The 21,713-nt window shown below is 40.8% G+C and overlaps 1 protein-coding gene across 1 annotated transcript in view; it reads right to left on the minus strand.

The window, feature by feature from the left end:
• MAB21L3 (mab-21 like 3) overlaps window positions 1-21,351 on the minus strand; it is a 42,592-nt gene extending 21,241 nt beyond the window's left edge. The window contains 5 exon segments of the mRNA XM_061628360.1: window positions 6,907-7,088; window positions 8,089-8,380; window positions 16,247-16,387; window positions 20,969-21,071; window positions 21,073-21,351. Coding sequence (XP_061484344.1) covers window positions 6,907-7,088; window positions 8,089-8,380; window positions 16,247-16,387; window positions 20,969-21,071; window positions 21,073-21,206 — 852 coding nt within the window. The 5' untranslated portion in view covers window positions 21,207-21,351.
• Between the last annotated feature and the right edge of the window lie 362 nt (window positions 21,352-21,713).

The raw sequence follows: 21,713 nt of genomic DNA on the forward strand, positions 1-21,713 counted from the left end.
TAAAGGGAGCATCAGGCACATTTTAAAATACACACTTAAAGATGGATTACAAATATCTAACTTGGAATATAAATGGAGCCAACACGGCGCAGAAGAGAAAGAAAGTGTTTCATTATTTGAAAAAATTAAAATTGGATATAATTTGTTTACAAGAAACTCATATTAAGAAGAAAGATTCCAAATATTTGATTTGTAAAAATTTGGGTGAAGAATTTATTTCGGCTGGATCAAAAAAAAAATGGAGTTGTTCTTTACATTAACCCACAATTGCTTCCTAAATTGATATTACTGGATGATAGTGGTAGATTTGTGGGGGTTGAAATTACTTTACAGGGTATAAAAATTTTGATAGTGGGTATTTATGCCCCCAATGAAGATAAAACAAGGTTTTATACAGGACTTATGGAAAAATTGTCAGAGTTTTCATATGATCATTGGTGCGTCATGGGTGATTGGAATGGGGTAATCTCACCAAAAATTGATAGACTTTCTGAAAAAAATATTAAAGAGACACAGGGTAAATTGCCGAAGATTTGCTTTGAACTGATGGAAAATTTAGAATTGGTGGATACCTGGAGATATATAAATGATAACGCAAAGGAATTTACTTATTTTTCAGAAAGACATAAAACATTCTCGAGGATTGATATGATTTGGATGTCTAAAAATCTAGTGAAAGATATTTTTAAAATGGTCATATTACCAAAAACTTTTTCGGACCACAATCCTGTGATATTAACTTTTTTTAAAAAAAATCTTGGATTTAGATGGAGACTAAATGAATCTTTATTACAGAATGACAAAGTAGTACAAGAATGTAAGAAGAAATTAAAAGAGTTTTTTGAATATAATTTACATAAAGGAACAAATGAAAATATTGTTTGGGATACAAGTAAGGCATTTATGAGGAGATATTTTATTAAATGTAACTGAATTAAAAAAAAGAAACAACAGAAAATGCAATTAATTTTGGAAGAAATAAAACAAAAAGAGGAAGAATTGAAAAAGAATCCAACTAAAGTTTCTATTGTAAATCAAATTAAAATGTTACAGAATCAAGTATCAATGCTGACAGTTAGAGAAATTGAAAGGAAATTAAATTTTGCTAAACAAAGGACTTTTGAATTTGCAAATAAACCGGGGAAATGGTTAGCATATAAATTAAGAAAAGAACGTCAAAAAAATATTATTTTAAAGATACAAGAAGGAGATGAGATGCTGACAGATAATGTAAAAATCAAAAAGATTTTTCATCAATATTATTCAACATTGTACAAGTGTCAGGAAATCCCATCTGAAAAAATAGAAGAGTATATATCTAAACAGAATTTGCCTAAAATTACAGACTTTCAGAGACAAGCTATTAATGGCCCTATCATGTCAAGAGAGATATCTGAAGCTATAAACAAAATTAAATCAGGAAAGGCGCCAAGACCAGATGGGTTATCTGCAATGTACTATAAATGTTTGGAGGAGGAACTCTTGCTACCTTTACAGTATACAATGAATTCTATTTTGCAAGAGGGAAAGATACCGGATAGTTGGAAAAATGCTAACATAACATTAATACCTAAAGAGGAGCAAGATTTAACTAAAACAAAAAATTATCGGCCGATATCTCTATTGAATAATGACTATAAAATTTTTACAATGATCTTGGCAGAAAGAATGAAAATAATACTGCAACAATTTATCCAGGAAGATCAATCGGGGGTTTTACCTAAAAGACAATTACGTGACAATGTCAGGAATGTCTTGAATGTGTTGGAATATTTAGAACAACGAAATGATAAACAAGCAGCTTTGATTTTCTTAGATGCTGAGAAAGCATTTGATAATTTGAATTGGAAATTTATGTTTCAGGTTTTGGAGCAAATGGATTTTGGAGACAATTTTATAAAATGGATTAGATCGATTTATACATCTCAGAAGGCTCAGATAATTGTTAATGGAGATTTAACGGATTCATGTGAAATACAAAAGGGTACAAGACAGGGATGTCCATTATCTCCCCTTCTATTTATTCTGGTCTTAGAAGTGCTGCTTAGAGATATAAGGCAAGATAAAAGGATTTTGGGATTAAAGATAAAAAAAGAAGAATATAAACTGAGAGCATTTGCTGATGATTTGATAATTGTATTAGAAAACCCTTTGGAAGGAATTAATGTATTGATGGACAAATTAAAAGAATTTGGACCGTTAGCAGGATTTAAGATCAACAATCAAAAAACAAAGATGTTGGTGAAAAATTTAACTTTAAGGGAACAGAAAGAGTTAATGGACAAGACAGATTTTACAATAGAGAAAAAGTTGAAATATTTAGGTATCATTATGACAAATAAAAATTCAAAGTTGTTTCATAATAAACATATGAAAACTTATGGACAGAGATTAAGAAAGATCTGCTAAGATGGGATAAACTACAATTGTCATTAATGGGTAGAATATCTGTGATAAAAATGAATGTATTACCGAGAATGATGTTTTTGTTTCAAACAATACCTGTAATATCCTCTGATTTACCTTTTAAACAATGGCAAAAAGATATCTCTAAATTTGTATGGCAAGGAAAAAAACCAAGAGTTAAATTTAAATTACTACAAGACGCCAAAGAAAGAGGAGGACTGGGATTACCAAATCTGAGACTTTATTTTGCTGCCTGCTGTTTAGTCTGGATAAAGGAATGGATTTTATTGAGGAATAAAAGACTATTGGATTTGGAGGGCCATAACCTGAAGTGGGGATGGCATGGATATCTATGGTATGACAAAGTAAAAGTAAATGTAGACTTTAATAATCATTTTATAAGACGTCCTCTGTTGAAAATATGGAATAGATATAAACCAAGGTTCTATTCGAAAATACCATTATGTGTCTCAAGTCAAGAAGCGTTTTACAGAAGAGAAATGGCTGGAAAAGAGAAATGGTTAACTTATCAAGAACTATTAGAAAATGTACATGGAGAATATATAATGAAAGAGAGAGAACAACTGATAAAGGAAGGATATAGTTCTCAATGGTTTGCCTATTTACAATTGTTAGAAAGATTTAAAATGGACAAGAAAATGTATGGGTTTGAAATAAGTAAATCTGATTTTGAAATAGGTTTGTGTACAAATGATTAAAATATAATTGCGAAAATGTATAAACTCTTACTGAAAATGGATATGGAGGAAGAACAAGTAAAAGAGTGTATGGTAAAGTGGGCAAAAAAATTTGGTTATAACATACAAATGGATCAATGGGAAAATATGTGGAAAAAAGGCTTGAGATTTACATTATGCTATAATCTTAAAGAAAATTTCTATAAAATGATGTACCGTTGGTACATGACTCCAGAAAAGTTGTCAAAAATGTATAGTAATGTTTCTAATGTTTGTTGGAAATGTAAACAACAAGAAGGATCATTTTATCATATGTGGTGGCTGTGTAAAAAGGCAAAATCATTTTGGGCACAGATAGGTAGGATGATGCAAAAAATTCTAAAGATAAATATTCAGTCAAAACCAGAATTTTTTTATTGGGTTTTATGGATAAACAAATAGAAAAGAAATATGGAAGAATAATATTATATATGATTACGGCAGCAAGATTATTATATGCACAAAAGTGGAAAATGGAATCAACACCAACAACGAAAGAATGGCTATTGAAATTAATGGACTTAGTACAGATGGATAAATTGACATGTCTACTTAGAGAAAAATCGACAGACACATTTCTTAAGGAATGGAAGCCTCTCTTAGACTTTTTGTTGAAAGATCAAAACAAAATGATGATATTGGGATTTGACGATTAACTAAGATAGCCTATGGAGAAAAGTGATCCTGTATGTATATATTAAGGGACAGGTTTGATGTATATTATATACTTATAGCTGATCTGTGACAAATCAGAAGTCAACTATTTTATTTTTATTTTTTTGTTGTATTATGTTTTTTGACTTTGTTTTGTTTGTCTTTTGAAAAATTTGAATAAAAATTATTAATTTTTTTTAATTTTTATTAATTTCAAAGCCTTTTTATTCATCAATGTCATATGATGGTGAAGACAGCCTTCTGTGTTTCAAAATGGTTATGTTCTATTTCTATTTTGGATGCATTAACAGTTGAATCTGAAACTGCAGTTTGATGTAAAATCAGACTGATTACAATATGTTGCTACTTCAGCAATGACTCTAGCTGTTGGAAAAAAGAGGATGCATGTTTTCAGCCTGCTATGTTTAAACCACTTCATTGAAGGCAAGGTGGGCACGGTCAATTAAAAACATGGAGCACACCTAGAATTTTGCTAGAATATATTTCACCTCCCACTGTTTTATCTTGTGCAAATTGAGACACTTCTGATGTCCACTGGACACTATTCTGCAGAATAGTCAGTGCCGTTACTCCACAATTATTTTTGGAGTTTTTTTAGTGTAAATTTTGCAAAGTGTTGCTGTACTTCACATATTAACAGAAACAGAAACAAAAGAAAATGATTTCCTATAGGAAACTTCACTAAAATTGCAAAGTAAATCAGACATATCTGAGCTATATGAACTGTCTTAATAATGTTGCTTCTTCTTTTATTTGGGCTGATTGCAGGTGTTGCCATCACTCACCATATGCTCAGAGGCACATGCTACCAAATTCTTCCAAGCTACACAGCAAGTGGATTGGACTGTGCAAGACTAACCCAAATTGTGTTTGCATTTTGACAAATTTGTAGGGCAGTACAATATCTCAGTGAGGAGGTCAGGTCTGTTTTTTGCCTATTAGTGAATTTCTCTGCTTTTTAATCCGGGAGGTAAGAAATGGGATCCTGTGCAAGTATGCTGAGAATGGATGGATCATTTGCATGCTTATTGAGTTCAATGGGATTTACTTCCCTGCAATCATGCTTAGGATAGGTGAAACTGACCACAGGGGATGGGGAGGGGAGGAGGAAGAAGAGGGAGGGGGAAGGGCAGAGGGGAGGAGGGGGATGGAAGCAGGCAGGAGAGGGAGGAGGAGGAGGACAGGTTTGATTGTTTGCATGTTTATTGAGTTCAGTGGGATTTACTCCCATGAATCATGCTTAGGATAGGTAAAACTGACCAGGGGGGAGGGAGGGAGGGCTGGAGTGGGCAAGGTAGGGGAGGAGGAAGGGAGAGGAGAGGGGAAAGGCAGGTCTGATCATTTGCATGCTTATTGAGTTCAATGGGATTTACTCCTATGCAATCATGGTTAGGAAAGGTAAAAGTGACCATGCGGAAGGGGCAGGGGGAGGGGGAAGGATCATATTAGAGGGGAGCAAAGGAAGGGGGAGGTCAGGTTTGATCATTTGCATGCTTATAGAGTTCAATGGTATTTACTCCTGTGCAATCATGCTTAAGATAGGTAAAACTGACCATGGGGAGGAGGAAGGGGAGGGGGAGGAGTGGATTGGAAGGGGATGGGGATGGGTAGGGAGGGGCAAAGGAAGGGGGAGGGAAGGGGCAAGAGGGAGGGGATAGGAAGGAGGAGAAGGGAGGGTGGGTTTGATCATTTGCATACTTTTTGAGTTCAATGGGATTTATTTCTGTGCAATCATATTTGAAAATGGAAATGGACTGCCTTCAAGTCAATCCTGACTTATGCCGACCCTATGAACAGGGTTTTCATGGTAAACGGTATTCAGATGTGTTTTTACCATTGCCTTCCTCTGAGGCAGTGACTGGCCCAAGGTCACCCAGTGAGCTTCATGGCTGTGTGGGGATTCGAACCCTGGTCTCCCAGGTTGTAGTCCAATACTGACCTGGGGGAGGGGCAGGGAGGGTAGGAGGAGGGGGAGGGGAGGAGATTGGGTGGGCAGGCACTGGGCAGATGAGAAGCCCCTTTCCTTTCCAAAAGGAAAACATTGTGAACAGTATCATTGCTTTTCAGCATTTCCCCCACCTTTTTATTCTACAGCAGGCACATATAGCTTCCCACCCAAATTTAAACCAAAGCTGTCCCTGGCCACATCCACACCAGGCCTGTATTTCACTTTGGGCAGTCATGGCTTCTCTCAAAGAATCCAGGGAAGTGTAGTTAATGAAGGGTGCTGAGAGTTGCTAGGAGACGCCCTGTTCCCCTCACAGACCTTCAATCAGAGTGGCTGACTGTTAAACCAGTCTGGCCACTGGAGCTCTCTCAGGGGAATAGGAGTCTCCTCTCAGCACCCCTCACAAACTACATTTCCCAGGATTCTCTGGGGGAAGCCATGACTGTCTCAAGTGAAATCAAAGTCTGGTGTGGGTGTGGCCCCCTGATTAGCCAAGCCCAGCAGCTGTAAGTCTGGCTTTTAGAACACTGACAGTTGGTTCTTACTGAGCATGCCTGATACTATCATTGAGTTCAAGGCAAAATTTATTAAATTAATTAAAATTCAGCCAGGACTTTTTTAAACCTTTGAACTAAAGAAGATGAAGGTCAGAGTATGGGGCAAGGTCAGTAATAGGATTAGAGGTACTCTGTGAACATGGCTGATTTTTAATGAATTTCAACAGATTATGAGACCACTGACAGAAAGAAGGCCAAAAGGGCTCTGGGTTTTCTTTCTCTCTTTTTAGACTTCAAACTCTCTATTCTCTCTGACTGTTTTGTGTATTGCCATGAAAATTTAAAGGGTTGTTAAGCAAGTGTTTCTGAGTTCAGGACTATAGGTTTTGTAAGGTTTTGTTTTGAAATGAGCTTATGGGGGAAGCATCAGAATGGCGGGGGGTATTTTCAATTTAACATTACGGAATGTAAAAAATCCATGCTGGGTATAGTATGCAGCCACTCTCGTTGCTGTATAATTAGCTGAGCTGCTTAAGTCATTATGGCCTAAATCCATTATGGTCTTGTCCCTCCATGTGTCCCTTTTTGCAAGATCATCTTTGGGCTAAAATCACAGTCTCCGAGTTCAATCTTGGCCTGGTACCTTAACGCACTGCACTTTTTCCTGGCAAGGCCAGCACTTGAAACATCGGGGCCACTTGATTTTCCGAGGCCAACAAGTTGGGATCTCAATAGCTGGAGCCAGTTCAACCTCAACCTGGAAATCAGGAGTCTCAACAGCAACACGAACCACTGGGCTGAAGCCTTCTAAAATGCTGACTTTATCTGGGGAAGAAACGTCAAAAGGATATTTGGTCAGTAGAAGCTGGGCTACAGCACTGATAAGCAGGGTACGGCAGGGCTATATCTTAACATGGTAGGAGTAACTTCATGTCTTGCTTTACTGATGCATCTAGCAGTGGCACCAAAAAAGGGGGAAATCATTGTTCCATTTAGATCCCTGCAACTCATTAGACCAGCTTGTGTAATAATCTAGAGAACTACATAGCCTAGAAACACATGGCAACATAGCAGGTAGCAATGTTGCTTAGAAGGGCCACCTTTGATTGCAAGCCTTATGAACTAAGCATTAGTGTATCTTGATTTCAGCAAAGCAATTGATATGGTCTCCCATATCCCTTTGGAAAACGGATTATCGGTGGACAGCAAAAGAGGTTTAAAGACGTTCTTAAAGCTAATCTTAAAAAAATGTAACATGAGCATTGAGAACTGGGAAGCCTTGGCCCATGTGTGTCCCATTGGAGGTCGGCCATTATCAAAGGTTCTATGGACTTTGAAGAAGCACGAGTACAGGGCGAAAGAGACAAACGAGCTAAGTGGAAGGCACGTCAAGCAAATCCTCATCATGGCCATCTTCCATCTGGAAACCTATGTCTTCACTGTGGGAGGCTGTGTGGATCCAGAATTGGCCTCCACAGTCACTTACGGACCCACTGTTAAAGACCTTACCCTGGAAGACAATCTTACTCGGCCACGAGTGATCGCCAATGAATGAATGAATGAATGAATGAATGAATGTTTACAAGATAGTAAAATGTGGGCTGGATACTATTGTTGGGTGTATTCAGAGCTGGCTAAACAATCGCACCCAACAAGTGTTCATTAATGGCTATCGAGGGAGGTCTCAAGTGGCTCTGTCCTAGGCCCTGTACTGCGATTTGGGTGAGCAAGTAGAGGGGTGTAAACTGGCTGATCAAATTGCAGATAAAACAAAACACCAAAAAGACTGAGCCAGTTCCTATCACACCTTCCACAGTAAACTCACCCATGAGATTGGAAGATATGATTGATTTCTCCACAAGGTCTCGGAAGACAGCCAGGACTTTGGCAGGCACGAGGTCCCCCTCAATATTCACATCTGCCTTATGCCACTGCTGGAGGCTCTTGGAGAACTGCTCCACTTCCAGCCACTGCTGCAGTTCGTCTGGGTCCCTGACAGGAGACAGAAGCTTCGCTCCATGTGTTGTGTAGTAGCGCCAGTGCCGTATCTGGCCCTCTTTGTATCCAGACAGGCCAACCAAGGGAACAGTGATGAAGAACTGGTTGGGTGATAACACCTAGACAAAGTCAGAAAGGTGGGAACAGGAAACGGCTAGAAGGACCAGGAAACTTGAACAAACTTTGTGGAAATGGAATTTCTTTTTTCTTAAATTGTTGAAAAGGTATACATACACCTGGATTTTCTGAGGTAACCTGCTTCGAGATCTGTTTGATAGTAAGCAGTCTATAAATGACTTAAATGCAGGCATACATACATAAAATTCCACAAAGTAGCCCTCCACAGAGAAAGGAATAGCAGCAGTCCTATGAAAGCAAGGGTTGGTTTGCTTTTACACTTAGAGGACCCTCAGATGCCTATATCTAAAATGTCCATTTTCCACAACTTGGCATTTATATAGCACTTCGGTGTTCAAACCAACCTATGATGTCAGCAACCTCTGCAGCAGCCCTGCAAGGTAGTCCAATATCTTGATTTCCATCTTTGTAGAGGGGAGTTTCAGGCTGAGAGAACATTGACTTCCCTCAAACCACCCAGTGAGCTCATGGCTTCGATCTGAACTAGAGGCTTCCTGGCTCTCAGCTACAGATGGAAAGACCTGTCAGTTTTGGTTCTTTCAGCTTCTCACTTTTCTAATGTTAAATTACGTTCTCTACATATCTGCAGCAATCTGTGAATTTTTTTTTTAAAATCCTCATGAAAATTCTCCACCATTTTAGTGCGAATTTCTCCAAATAAACACATTTTTGTAAGCAGTTTTGCAAGCCATTTCTAATCACATCATGCCTTTTTGCATATTACTTTCACTCATATATTCATTTTTATGCATACTTTCCACTAATATAGCATTTTGATCAATATTGTTTAGTTGGCGAACTGCATCCCAAAATTCTATTAAATGTGAATTTCGAAGGATGGCCATGTTTCAGCGCTCATAGTGTTTTGGAAAGTGCAAATTTGATAAATTCTGCTTGAAATGTGAGCTGAATCGAAATTCTCACCCCTCCCTACTCTCAGCTCAGTGCAATCCTAAGCATGTTGACTCAGAAGTAAATAGGCTTAGGATTGGAGCCTAAGTTACTACACGACATCTGCTAGTAATGAGGAAATTATATATCTATATATGTATTGAACCATTCTCTGTTGGTGTCGGTCAGGAACAGGGAACATTTTTGGCCTGATGGGCAAGATCTTCATTTCTACATACCTCACAGGTCAACTCTGGCCGTCAATCATGTGGTCATAATGACATCAGGTGACTTATAGGTGGGTGGTTCTGCCTACCAGTCAGAGTTGACCAGGAGGGAGGGGGTCTGCTTTACCAGCACATTCACCACAGGAAACACGCTGGTGAAGAATCACCCAGAGGGATTGAACTCTCCACGCATCAGCTGATGAGTGGAGGGTTCAATGTTGCTGGCTTCAAAGCTGGTCAAGGATGCCAACAGGATTTCCTGGGACCAGTACACTGTATGTGGATTGGGCCCCTGCATGGCCCCTACATTCTGACAAAAACTGCTGCTTATGTACTATATTAATTTAGCATAGTCTACCTCACAGGACTGTTGCAACGAAGAAAAGATGGGAGAGGTGGGTAATACACACAAAGCTCCTGGGAGGAAAAGCATGTCATTCACAGATCATACAAAGAAAAATAAACAGGCACAAAACCAGAAAATCAGCACCTCCTTGCTTTAACAGCAAGGCTTCATAGTCCTGATATTTATAGCAAAATACAAAAACAAAACCCCCAAAAGTTCCCCAACCCTGATAAGTAAAAATAAGCAAAAAATACTCTTAAGTATGTGCAGTTTCACAACTTTGGTGTCTGAACTACCAACTCAGCCTAGCCTACCTCACAGGGCTGTTGTAAGGATAAAAAGGGAGAAGGGGAAAACAATATACAAAGCTCCTGGCAGAGATGCAAGGGTCCAGAAATTTCAGGGGGGGAAGTTGGATAGCTTTCTTCCTTCTTTCCCCCCCCCCAAAGACTTTCCTGCCAAAAAAAATAAAAAAAAATTGGGGGGGGGGAATATTACATGTGAGAAAGTATAAAAGCTTGTTCCAGTCTGGACAAACCTTCAGTTTTTAGAAGACCATGATAAATATAATGACAAACATGAAGAAGCAGAAACCGATAGCTCAGAAAATGAGACTGATGAAACTTCACAGATAATTCATTGAGTCTTGGTCCCCCTACTTCCCCCCCCCAGCTCTTTTTATGCTTCATGTGTTCCTGACAATGCGGATTTTTCAGAATACATAATAGTTTCCTTTATTTTACTAGAATGTTAGTGGTTTCTCCTGTTTTTGTTTTTTATCTGCTCCTCATAAACTGGCAAAATGAAAGAGATGCTAGTTTCCTTACAGTTCAGCAGCTTGTAGCTCCATTTATTACAGTTTGCAATTATTGTCTGAATTAACTGTACTTTTGATGTACTAAACATGATAATTGAAAGGCAAATGGAGTTATGCATAATACATTTATGTTCCTAAAGTAACAAAATGACTTTCAGTCTGTAAGGGCGCTAAAAAAAGTATTGCATATTTTTCCATTTCCCCAAAAATTCCAGTGTTCCCTGAAAAAAAGTTGTTTCCCCCATGGTTTCAAAATTTCTGAAAATGTTACATCTCTAGTTCCTGGGAGGAAAAGCAAGATACAAATATACAAGAACAAGCAAAAAATACTCTTAAGTATGTGCAGTTTCACAACTCTCAGCAAAACACATGCACACATACATAAAATATTTTGCCAACCTTGATAAACAAATTATCCTCGTGTTGCTGTAGCTGTAAGATGTTTGGTGACTTTTATGGTTGTATTTGCTGATTCATTTTGTATTTTCTATTTTTGTTTTATGGTTACTGTTTTTAATAAATAACAGCCCAGTGATGACAAGCAAACCAGTAGTGGCTGTGTGGGGGACATGGAAAAATGGGGTGTGTGTGTTGCAATATCACTTTATTTTCTCTGTAGGAAGGAAGCCTCATTTTTTTCAAGAGAGTTGCTTCCAAGTAAAACATACCAAAGCCAGCCAGTTGTGTTTTATATTATAAAGGCAGCACACTTGAGGAGTAAATGAAATAATGTGGACACACTGGAAAGTATACAAGCAGACTATCCTCTCGCCCAGTGTCAGGCTAGCAGCTGCATCAACGTGGAGCTTCTCCCCCCCCCTACTGCTCTGGGAACTCCGCACCCTACATCCGGGGGGGGGCAGTACTCCTTCCTCTGATCACTTAGCAACAGTGATTAAGCGATTAAGCATCCTAGCAACAGCAGGTTATCTGCCCAATAAGCCTCAGAACATTGCCTCCACATATTGTTTTCTAACTTTCTTTATAGATGTCGAAGTGACTTACTTTTTTTAAAAAAAGGAAAGCTAAGAATCTGGACCCCCTTCTGGCTTGGGGCCCGGTACATGTGTACCCCCTGTAGATGGCCCTGTAACCCTCAGTCTGAAGGCCAATATAGCAAGACTCCCATGTCATAGGATAAGATGCAGTCACTTCTAATTGTGTAAACTCATAAACATGAGATTTGTAAAAATTCCTGCCTCTGAGGTAGGTTTCCCAAGTGCAATTGCCCAGTCTGAGTAGCAAGGAAAGAAGGCCCTTTCTGTGGAAGTGATCGTTTAAATAACCAAAGTGGGGGGAATACAAGACTGCCTACATGAGGTTGTACTTAGGGGGAGCTATACTGCAGCCCTCAATACGTATATATGTGTGTGATTGTCTATTATTTAATCCAAGAACATGCTCAGTTGACATGTATAACTGGAAAAATGAAGGGGGGAAAGTGAATTTCTTCCAGTTGTGCTCACCAGGTTTCTGATTGCAGGATCAACCTGATGCAAGGAAGGAGTAGCTATTATTCATAAATATCCCATTTCCTTGTCCAGATAGTCCAGTCCGCAGCCTGCCACTCTCAAGTGTTGACCCTCAAGACAGGATTGGGATACTGTTAAGTGTACTGTCCAGCCCAAAGTCTCCCTGTCTGAGTTGGCAGGGGTTGTCTCCAAGGCTGATTTTCTTGAGGGACTGACATCTACCCTGAGGACACATTATCTGAGGTGCCTTTGCATTTCATTAGATGATATCTAGTCCAACACATATAGCAGGATATTCATTTAGACTTTATTTTCTGTTCTTCTTAATTAATTTACTACTAACTTCTAAGCCATCATTGGGAAGGAAGGTGACCTGGTGGATGGCAACTTGCTATGACTTCATTGTCATGGACAGATCGCTATCTGATCAGGTTTGGGCAGTGTGCTGCCTCAGTCTGCCACAGGAATGGGAGGCTTATTATGATGGTCTGCACTTGGGAGACGTATGGATCCTGATGTCTCAGGGGAATTTCCCACTGATACAGCTGCTAGCCCTGTCCAGAAACTCTAAATATCTCTTTGGAATGAAGAGGTTACGCATTTGCACCAAAATATCCTGACCCAAACCTTTTCAGGTTTTTTGTATACTGAAGACTTGAGGGCAGGGAAATGGCTGGATCCACAACTATAAAGTAAACGGCAAAAGACTTGACAAAACAAATATGATCGAACACAGACTAGAGCCCATCTTAGGGATTACTCTATGGCACTGATAGCAACAGTGAAGATGACAAAGTACTGGTGTAATATGTCTCTCAGTTCCAATTAGCAATCTCCATAGTCTGGAGTGTTTTCAAAGACAGCCCCATGTATGACACATTGGAGTAAATCCAAACAGGACAACATCAGTCATAATATTTTGCTTGATCTCCTTGCAAGAGTGGCCTTGGAGGCACAATGCTCTGATGTGGCCCTCTCTGTTGCTTATTTTTTAGCATGTACTGGGAGAAGTCATACAGAGTTTGGGTGGAGGTGCCACCTGTATGCAGACAGTTCTATTTCTTGTTTTCATCGGCTAATCCCAGGGAAGCAGTGGAAGCCTTAAACAACTGTCTGGAGGCAGCTCTGGGACAGATGGTTATTTGGGCCAGTCACTGCCTCTCAGCCTCATGAAAACCCTATTCATAGGGTCACCATAAGTCGGAATCGACTTGAAGGCAGTCAATTTTTCAATACTCATATGAGCCTCCCTGGCCCTAAGATTGGTCATAGTCCATGCTATCTGGCTCACCGCTAAGGTCAGATAGGGTCTTTTCAGTGATAGCCCCACTCTGTTTGGTGTTCTCTCTTGCAGTCTTTAAGCAATCCCTAAAGACTTTTTAAAACCCAGCCCAGCTTTTTACTGACTTCCCCTTTTATATGTTTTTAATTTGATGTTGTTTTTATTATGTTTGTTCAATTGTTTTGTCGTTAACTTTTTTTTGTAAGTTGCTTGTGAGGGCTCATCCTAAAAGACAGAGGAGAAATATACTGCAACATTTTACACATCAACAGGAATCTCTACAATCTCCCTGAGACACACAGCCTATATTCCTATGATAACCATGAACTAATTGATGTAAACAGACCTTGACTTTCCATAACACTGCTTGATCAAAAAAGGAAGGCTATTGGGCAGTCAGATCGTCATCAGAATGGAAAAGACTTCAACACTTATATCAAAAGAACTGCTTCTACTATGTTTTTCTTTATATGAGTCTCCATTAGTATAATCTTGTTTAAAAAATGTACTGCTCAGAATGTGGACCCCCTGATTAACTCTTACATCCTTTGCTTATTTTCATGTGAACTCAACACAGATTTTCTTGACCCCTGAGAAGGGTCACTGAGTCTAAGTTGCTCCAAGGCTGAAGGCAAGGCACAAGAACCAACAAATCCTGTCCCCTGCATAGTGGCTGCCCAACCTCCTGCCTTCATCCCGCACCTCCTGTCAAAAGTAGTAAACACTGGCCTGTGATGGAGTCTGAAGAAGTCCCACATTGGATGAAAAAGTGTACAACCTTTCCAAACATGGAACTTCTAGAGGAATTCATTATAAGAAGCCAAAATGAATCTTAGAGGAGCAGCTTAATCTAGACCAGGCTTGATAGTTAATAACTGACACCATAAAAAAAAAGGAACAGAGGCAAGAATCAAGGAAAGAGAAGGTTGTTTCAAATAAGGACCTGAATGGCACCAACTCTTTCCAGATCTGACGAGTAACCAGTATCCCATAATGTATGAGGCATCCTTCAAGAATGTACCAAAGGGTTGGAATAGCATGATGGTAATGTGCAGATTTTGAATATTATCACTAAATGGGTTGAACCTTATTTTTTTCACCATTTGCCATCAAGAACTTAGAAATGAATTACATGCACAAGTGCAGATGGAATAAATTGTTTGTGCTGTTCCATTGCAAAAGAGTTCCACAGGACTGTTAGTCTTAGTATACAAAGTTCTATGTAGAGATGACAAATACTGTGGTACGAAAAGCCCAGGGATGATAGGTCAAGCAAATTGTGCAGAGTGTGGACTGACACATGCAGTGGCAGCAACTGTCTAAAGAAGCAGATGTGTCTGTGTCCTCCAGAGCATCTGGACCTCAGTAGCAGGTGAGGTGGCATTTTGTAATATCCTCTGAAACAGGCAGACATGGCTGTATCTGGGTAGTGGATAAAAGTATACAAGTAGGCTACCAGATACCACCTGTTCTTGGTAACTAACAGTGGAATCCTAACCATGTCAATTCAATGGGGCTTACACCTAGGTAAATGGGTTAGGATTGCAGCCTAAGACCTCAGTTATCATCCCAAAAATATACCCCCCATTTTTAAAAGGTCTGTAAGGAGTTCCTATACACAGTTATCACTGTGTGGCAATAATTAGTCATAATTACTCCAGTACATGGTAGAATATCTCCATGACCAAATGCATCCATTTCCACTGGTATTACATTAAATTATTGTAAGGAAGTATGCCTCTGATGATCACCGTAGCTTAATACTGGTGGTAATAAAAGCCCATTCAGAGGGTACTGAGGTTAATGTCTGTCAGGACTCGAACTGGGAAACTTTGGGTCTGTATGCAGCTCCTCTGTGTGGTGAGTTACTCAACTGCAGCTGCTTAAGCAGCTGCTTATCCTCAGGCCCTGGACTGACCCCAACCACCCAGGCTGGTCATTTGAACATCCAGAACAGGAAGGGCTATACAAAAGCTTCTTATTTCACTGAAGCTTTTCTCAGGCAATAAAATCTTCTGAGCTCTTGTGTGTTCCTGTATCTTTTGGTTGCCCTCCAGCCCTGCCTTCTGGCTTGTCCTTTGATTCTGAATTACTTTTCAATCTCAACAAGTGCTTTCCTCCATAACTCCTGGTTCTCCTTAGACTGCTCTCCACAGCCCAGACCTGGCATTGTCCCATAAAGGTTTGTTTCTTTCTTTGTTTCTGATTTGATTTCTATCCCGCCCTTCCTCCCAGCAGGAGCCCAGGGCGGCAAACCAAAACGCGAAAAAACACTTTAAAACATAATAAAAACAGACCTTAAAATGCATTAAAACAAAACAACGTTAAAAACATTTTTTAAAAAAAAGGTTTAAAAACATCTTTAAAAAAAGGTTAAAAACATATTATTAAAAAAACACATATTAACAAGCAATTCTAACACAGATGCAGACTGGGATAGGTCTAAACTTAAAAGGTTGTTGCACCATTTCAGAGGAAGAAGTTCAGAGGAAGAAGCCAGAGGCATCAAATGTGGCTTCCTTTAAGCCTGCGAGAGCCAGTGTGGTGTAGGGGTTAAGGTGTTGGACTACGACCTGCGAGACCAGGGTTCGAATCCCCACGTAGCCATGAAGCTCACTGGGTGTCCTTGGGCCAGTCACTGCCTCATGAAAACCCTATTCAGAGGGTCGCCATAAGTCGGAATCGACTTGAAGGCAGTGCATTTACATTTTTAATCCTGCAGTCTGTGATGCTGCTCCCATTAGGAGGAGGACCCAGAGCCACGCATGCGCTCACTGCACACAAGCCAAGCCTTAGCACCCTCTGCATTTACCTTTATGTTCTCATTATGAATCCCAGAGCTGGAAATCGCCTGGAAACGAGAGTCCTTGTTGCTAATTTCTGTAGTTATCTGCTGTATGATTTTTTGCACTTCATCCACAGTTTTGGCCACCACTCGGTGCCTCAGGACCACCTGCAGACATAATCCTTAATGTAATAGAAATGTAACTCTGTGTTTCAAATACCAGACTAAATGCTACAGATTAGTCACATGGAGATGCTGAACCAGAGACCTCCTGGAATGCATGTATGTACATAGACAGTGGTGTATTTCCATGAACACACATATTATTATTATTATTATTATTATTATTATTATTATTATTATTATTATTATTTATATCCCACCCTTCCTCCCAGCAGGAGCCCAGGGCAGCAAACAAAACCACAAAAAACATTAAAACATCATAAACACAAACTTTAAAACATATTAAAACAAAACATTTCAAAAACGTTACTTAAAAAAGCTTTCAAATCATCTAAGATTAAAAACATTTTTTTAAAAGAAGGTTTAAGAACATATTAAAAAGCAATTCCAACACAGACGCAGACTGGCACAGGACTCAACTTAAAAGGCTTGTTGAAAGTGGAAAGTCTTCAATAGGTGCCGAACAGACAACGTATGTAGGTTTCTCTTGAAATGACAATGGAAACTGTCAGCCAACTGGAAGATTCATAGCATCTGATGACAACATAACTAAAATTCACTAACTTACAAATCAAAAAGCACAAGATTGCATGTGAAAATGCACAGAGCCGGCAAAATACCAATTGGACCAATTGGGCCCCGTGCTCGTGGGGTAATTGTGCCGAGCTGAGTGGGGAGGTGCTGGTGCTCAGCTCCGATGCGGAGCCCATCAACAGGCTGCCCAACGGCAACAAGTGGGGAAGCCCCGCCGCCGCCACTACCACCTCCAGAGCACGGAGCCCTGTGGGCAGCCCGAGTGGCCAAAGCACAGCAGGCAGGAACAGCAGCCCGGAGATGCACCCCCTAGCGGCGGCCAGCCACCCGCCTTCTTCCGGGTGGCCCTTCTCCCCTCTGCCAGCAATGCCTGGCAGCAGCAGCTCATCGTGCTCCTCTCCTCGTGACAAAGCCCCGGGCTCCCCTCCAAGTGGGCTGGGCATCAGCATTAAGGGCAGCCGTGTGAACTGCATGCCCATCCTCATCTTGCGCATCTTCCTGGGGCTGGTGCCCGAGTGCTGCGGCACCCTCCACCTGGGCGATGCCATCCTCTCTGCCAATGGCATCAATCTCCAGGATGCCACCCACGACCATGCTCTCCCAATCGGGCCCCGCGTTTGCAAACGCCGCCCCTGACAATGCATCAACATGTCTCAACATATTTTGAGCATGAGCGCTCTTCATTAGAGGAAATAATTTACTATGCCCACTGGTAAACTATAGTGCAAAGTTTACATGTGACCTTTTAGCTGCCAGCAAGTGCTTTGCACTGTAATTTATTAATGTGCACAATAAATTCCTCCCCTCAATCCTCAAAGAGCTTTTCCCACCCATGTTTGGGATGTTATGATGCAATACTATGTGAATAAACAAATAAATAAGAGTGTTTGCCACACTGAACTTTTTAGGCATTACAGTATTTTAAGACTCATTTTTGTTGTCTTTATCTCACATTTCTGGGTCTATGAACTGTATGAGGATCTGTGCTGTTTTCTCACGTCTTTTCACCTTACCCCAGTTGCCTGCTACCCTCCAGTTCTACTATTCAGGATCCTTTGGCACCACAACTTGCCAGCCACCTGCATCTCAGGGCTCGTCCAAACGACTGTATAATGTGCGACATGATCGCTTTGTGTATCCATTTATTTTTGGTGGTCCATATGACGCCGTCTGCTTTTGCACATTTTCGCACAGTTAAAACTGGATTTGCAGTATCGCAAAAAATGCGACATGCTTTTTTAATTCGGGAATCATCCACTGAACCTGAAGGGGCTTGGATGCAATACCACGGACTTTACAGCTGGAGGCGTTCCGTGGGCATTTCCCCATACCCCTTTCCTCATTCCCAGCCAATCATGTATTTCCAGGTTTGCGCATGTGCGCGAATGACCGGGGAAAGCCCAGGAAAACTGAAGCAATCAGAGCAATGGGGTGGTGTTTCAGGACTGCCGATACAGATCAACTTGTTCTTTGGAACACGGGAAAACAGAGGCGTGTGCCTACGCGCCCACCAAGCACCCTTAAAATAAAGTGGGGAGTGGCGATTATGACCACAATGGGAGGGGGTGGCATTCTGGGGCACTCCCCTTTCTCCCTCCTCCAGCTGCAATTTCGCAGCTGCGCAAAGAGCTGTGCAGTTCTGGGACGAAATGACAGAACGGCTGAAAGGAGCTGTGTCCGATCTCCTTGGAAAGTGCTGTCAAGGAGGCAGGGAGGGGAACTGACATGTGGTAGAAGACGAGGAGAGCCGCCAAGCGCTGCTGTGCTGGAGCAGAGTCCAACTTGGAGATCTAGAGCAGGCACCAGATCGTGCTTACTTGCTGCTGCTTCTGCTGTAAAATTGCCCCCAGAAAGTTTAATATGCAAAAAGGCTAAACCACGTACATTTGGTTTAGTGATATATCGCAAATGCAAGCAAACAAGAGGCAGGGGTATTATGTATAACATTATCTCCTTTGCTGTATATATGTCTCACACACGCGCCCGCACACACACCACACATTAAGGTACCTGCAGCGTAATATTCCCCTCTCTCTCTGGTGCTGCCAGTGCTGCTGCTCAAGCGGCTGTGTGCTGAGCTTGCTTGCTGCCGCCGCTGTCAAAACCACCCTCCAGGCACAATTCTCACGCTCTGCGCAGGCACATTCTATCCCTCCTCACCCCTCCCATGCTCAGCAGGCGCGGCATGGTTTGGTAACTGGTGCTGTACAAGAGCCAAAAAAATCGGTGAACTCCATTAATGGAGATCTGTAATCTCCATTACAGATTCAAACTTTCGCGCTCCTACATTCCAGCGCATGCGCGTTATTGTGCTCCTTTGAGGACCAATTGGCTGATAGGGGGTGGTTTTAGAGGCGGAGCTGGGAAAAAGCGAGAATAATGTAGGGTCTTCCCACCGCGTGTGCGGGCGTGAAAGAAGCGTGTTTTTTACATCAGGAAAGGGCGAACAAACAGGCAAAGTGGGGACTCTCAAATGACAAAGCGAATATGCAAAATGTGGATTATCCAGGTCAGTTTGGACGAGCCCTCAGAGTTATAGCAACTGGCTTGGCACTCTCTACCCATTCCATTTCTATATTGGATTACAGTAAGACCTCAGTTAATGAAGTACTTGCGTTCCTGGACATTACTTCTTTAACAGAAACTGGTACCAGAGGTAGGAACAAGAAGTTCTGTTCTAACTTTTAAGCGCCTGCTGAAAATCTTTCTGTTCCACCAGACTTATGCCAGCAGTTAAGAAGATGCTTTTTTGCAACAGATGACCTTTGTTTTTATTGTATTTTAATGGGTTTTTTAAATTCTTTGGTGGTGGTGGTTGTTTTTAACGTAAACTTCTTTGATGTTTTTAACAAAATAGTGGTATACAAATATTTTTATAAACAAATAAACATGGAAAGAATAGGGATAAGTTCCTACATCACAAAAAAGAGCAGTTCAACATATTTCAGCAAACTTTTTATTCAGAACTAACAATACACATGTCTGAAATGAAATAACCAGGTCAGGTAAGCACTGCATACAAGACCACTTGAAGGCTTCTTCCACAATGCATCCAGCGACGCCTGCTTTGCCTTTTTTCTTTTATCCTGTAGCATCTTGCCATAGCAATCTAAAGCTTTGAGCATAGTTCTCCTCTGTATACTCAAGCAGGCAGGCAAGGGGCAGCCACTCCCCCATGCTTAGTCGCGCTCTTTCTGCCATCCTCCCCTACACTCGAGCAGACACATCTGCAGTAAACAGTGTTTCCAGGGCATCTGACGCACTGTATACTGTGGAGGCACCCGCACCACTTGGCAAGGAGTTTCATTCCAGCCACGTGTGAGAGAGGTGCCTGTAGCAGCTGCAATCCAGTAGACAAGGAGCCACTTTCTGACTCTGTCAGAGTGTGGACCCCTCCCCCACGCCCCCATACCCAAAAAAGACTTTGTTAAAAGAAGCTTCTTTCCTAGAAGATTTGTTAAATGAGGTATTACTATATATGAATCATCTAATAAAGTGTAATGTCCCAGGTTGGACAGTTATTGAGAAAATCGGCTGAATTAGACATGGCACCAGGATATTTCTCACATTTTTTGAAAAGTGGCGGTGGATCTATTGGATCTGCAGTGCTGGTGGAAAATATTGAATTCTTTCACCCCACATCTTTTCCAGTTAAAATTCCCCGTCCCCTTAACTGACAAGTCAATGTGGTTTCCTGAAGATAAAAAAGCTTGGAAAACATTGTTTTAATCAGTTGTAACAGAAGTGTCATGAGAGCATTTGCATTGTAATTTGGATCCAGGTAGACTGAGAACAGCCACAGATCTTGCACTTGTTCATAATGGTTTTACTGCAGATCTAAAACTGGGTACTTGAGAACAGGAGCCATTCCCAAGTTTGATTTAGTTGACCTTTCCCAATATTTCATCCAGTTGTTACCTTACCTAGAATATGAATTCTCTGGGGATTTTTACCTCAAAAATGTAAAAACAGAATTCCGTCCTGAATTCTGAACCTTTAGAAAATAGACGAGAGACACAGAATGTCCCTTACCTTATTCTGGATGTATTGTTCTACAGCCTCTTCAGTGAGTGGTTTCATGGTAAGGACTTGTCTTCTATGTATCTCCAAGGAAAATCCTTTGTTTTTGCTGGCTTTTTTCATCTGTAATTTTCTTGTCTCTAGCTAAAAAATAAATAAATCTTGGTTTTCCTGCAAATAGAGAAGAAAAGCAATACTTCTTTCTGTTCTGCATTATAATTCTCACCCCCAACTTAGCCCTTGAGGACATTCCCCATCTTGCCCCTCTTTAAAAAGTGGCTTGGCTGTTTGCATTTTTAAATGACAGCCCTAACATATGCCGATACAGAATTTTAGAAAACTCTGGTCTTTTATTAAAACCAGAGCACTTTCCCAGCCATTGCTAAGTGCCACAAACACTTCCTTGTTCAGCCAAGATCTTGCCCACACCTTTTGTAAAAAAATCATTTTCTGCCCACCCCCTTTTCTCTGCAACTGTGCAACTAATTTTACACACTTTGGCGTTGCAGTCTACAGCCTCTGTTCCTTATCTCTCCTTTCTCTCTCCTGCTATATTGACAGTAAATGCCACACCACTTGGGTCTTGCCTGCCATTTGCTTTGCTTTCTTGACTGTAAACACATACTAAGCTGCCTCTTGTGAGCTGTCAGCAGCCCAAACAAGCACAAATGCACACAAATTGCTCAGAAAGGGAAAACAATTGATTGGGTTCTTTATCAATCGAAGGGGTTTTGTTTGCTGTATTTTTGCAAAAGGT

Source organism: Rhineura floridana, chromosome 1, assembly GCF_030035675.1.
Source record: "Rhineura floridana isolate rRhiFlo1 chromosome 1, rRhiFlo1.hap2, whole genome shotgun sequence".
In the NCBI taxonomy this organism is placed as follows: Eukaryota; Metazoa; Chordata; class Lepidosauria; order Squamata; family Rhineuridae; genus Rhineura; species Rhineura floridana.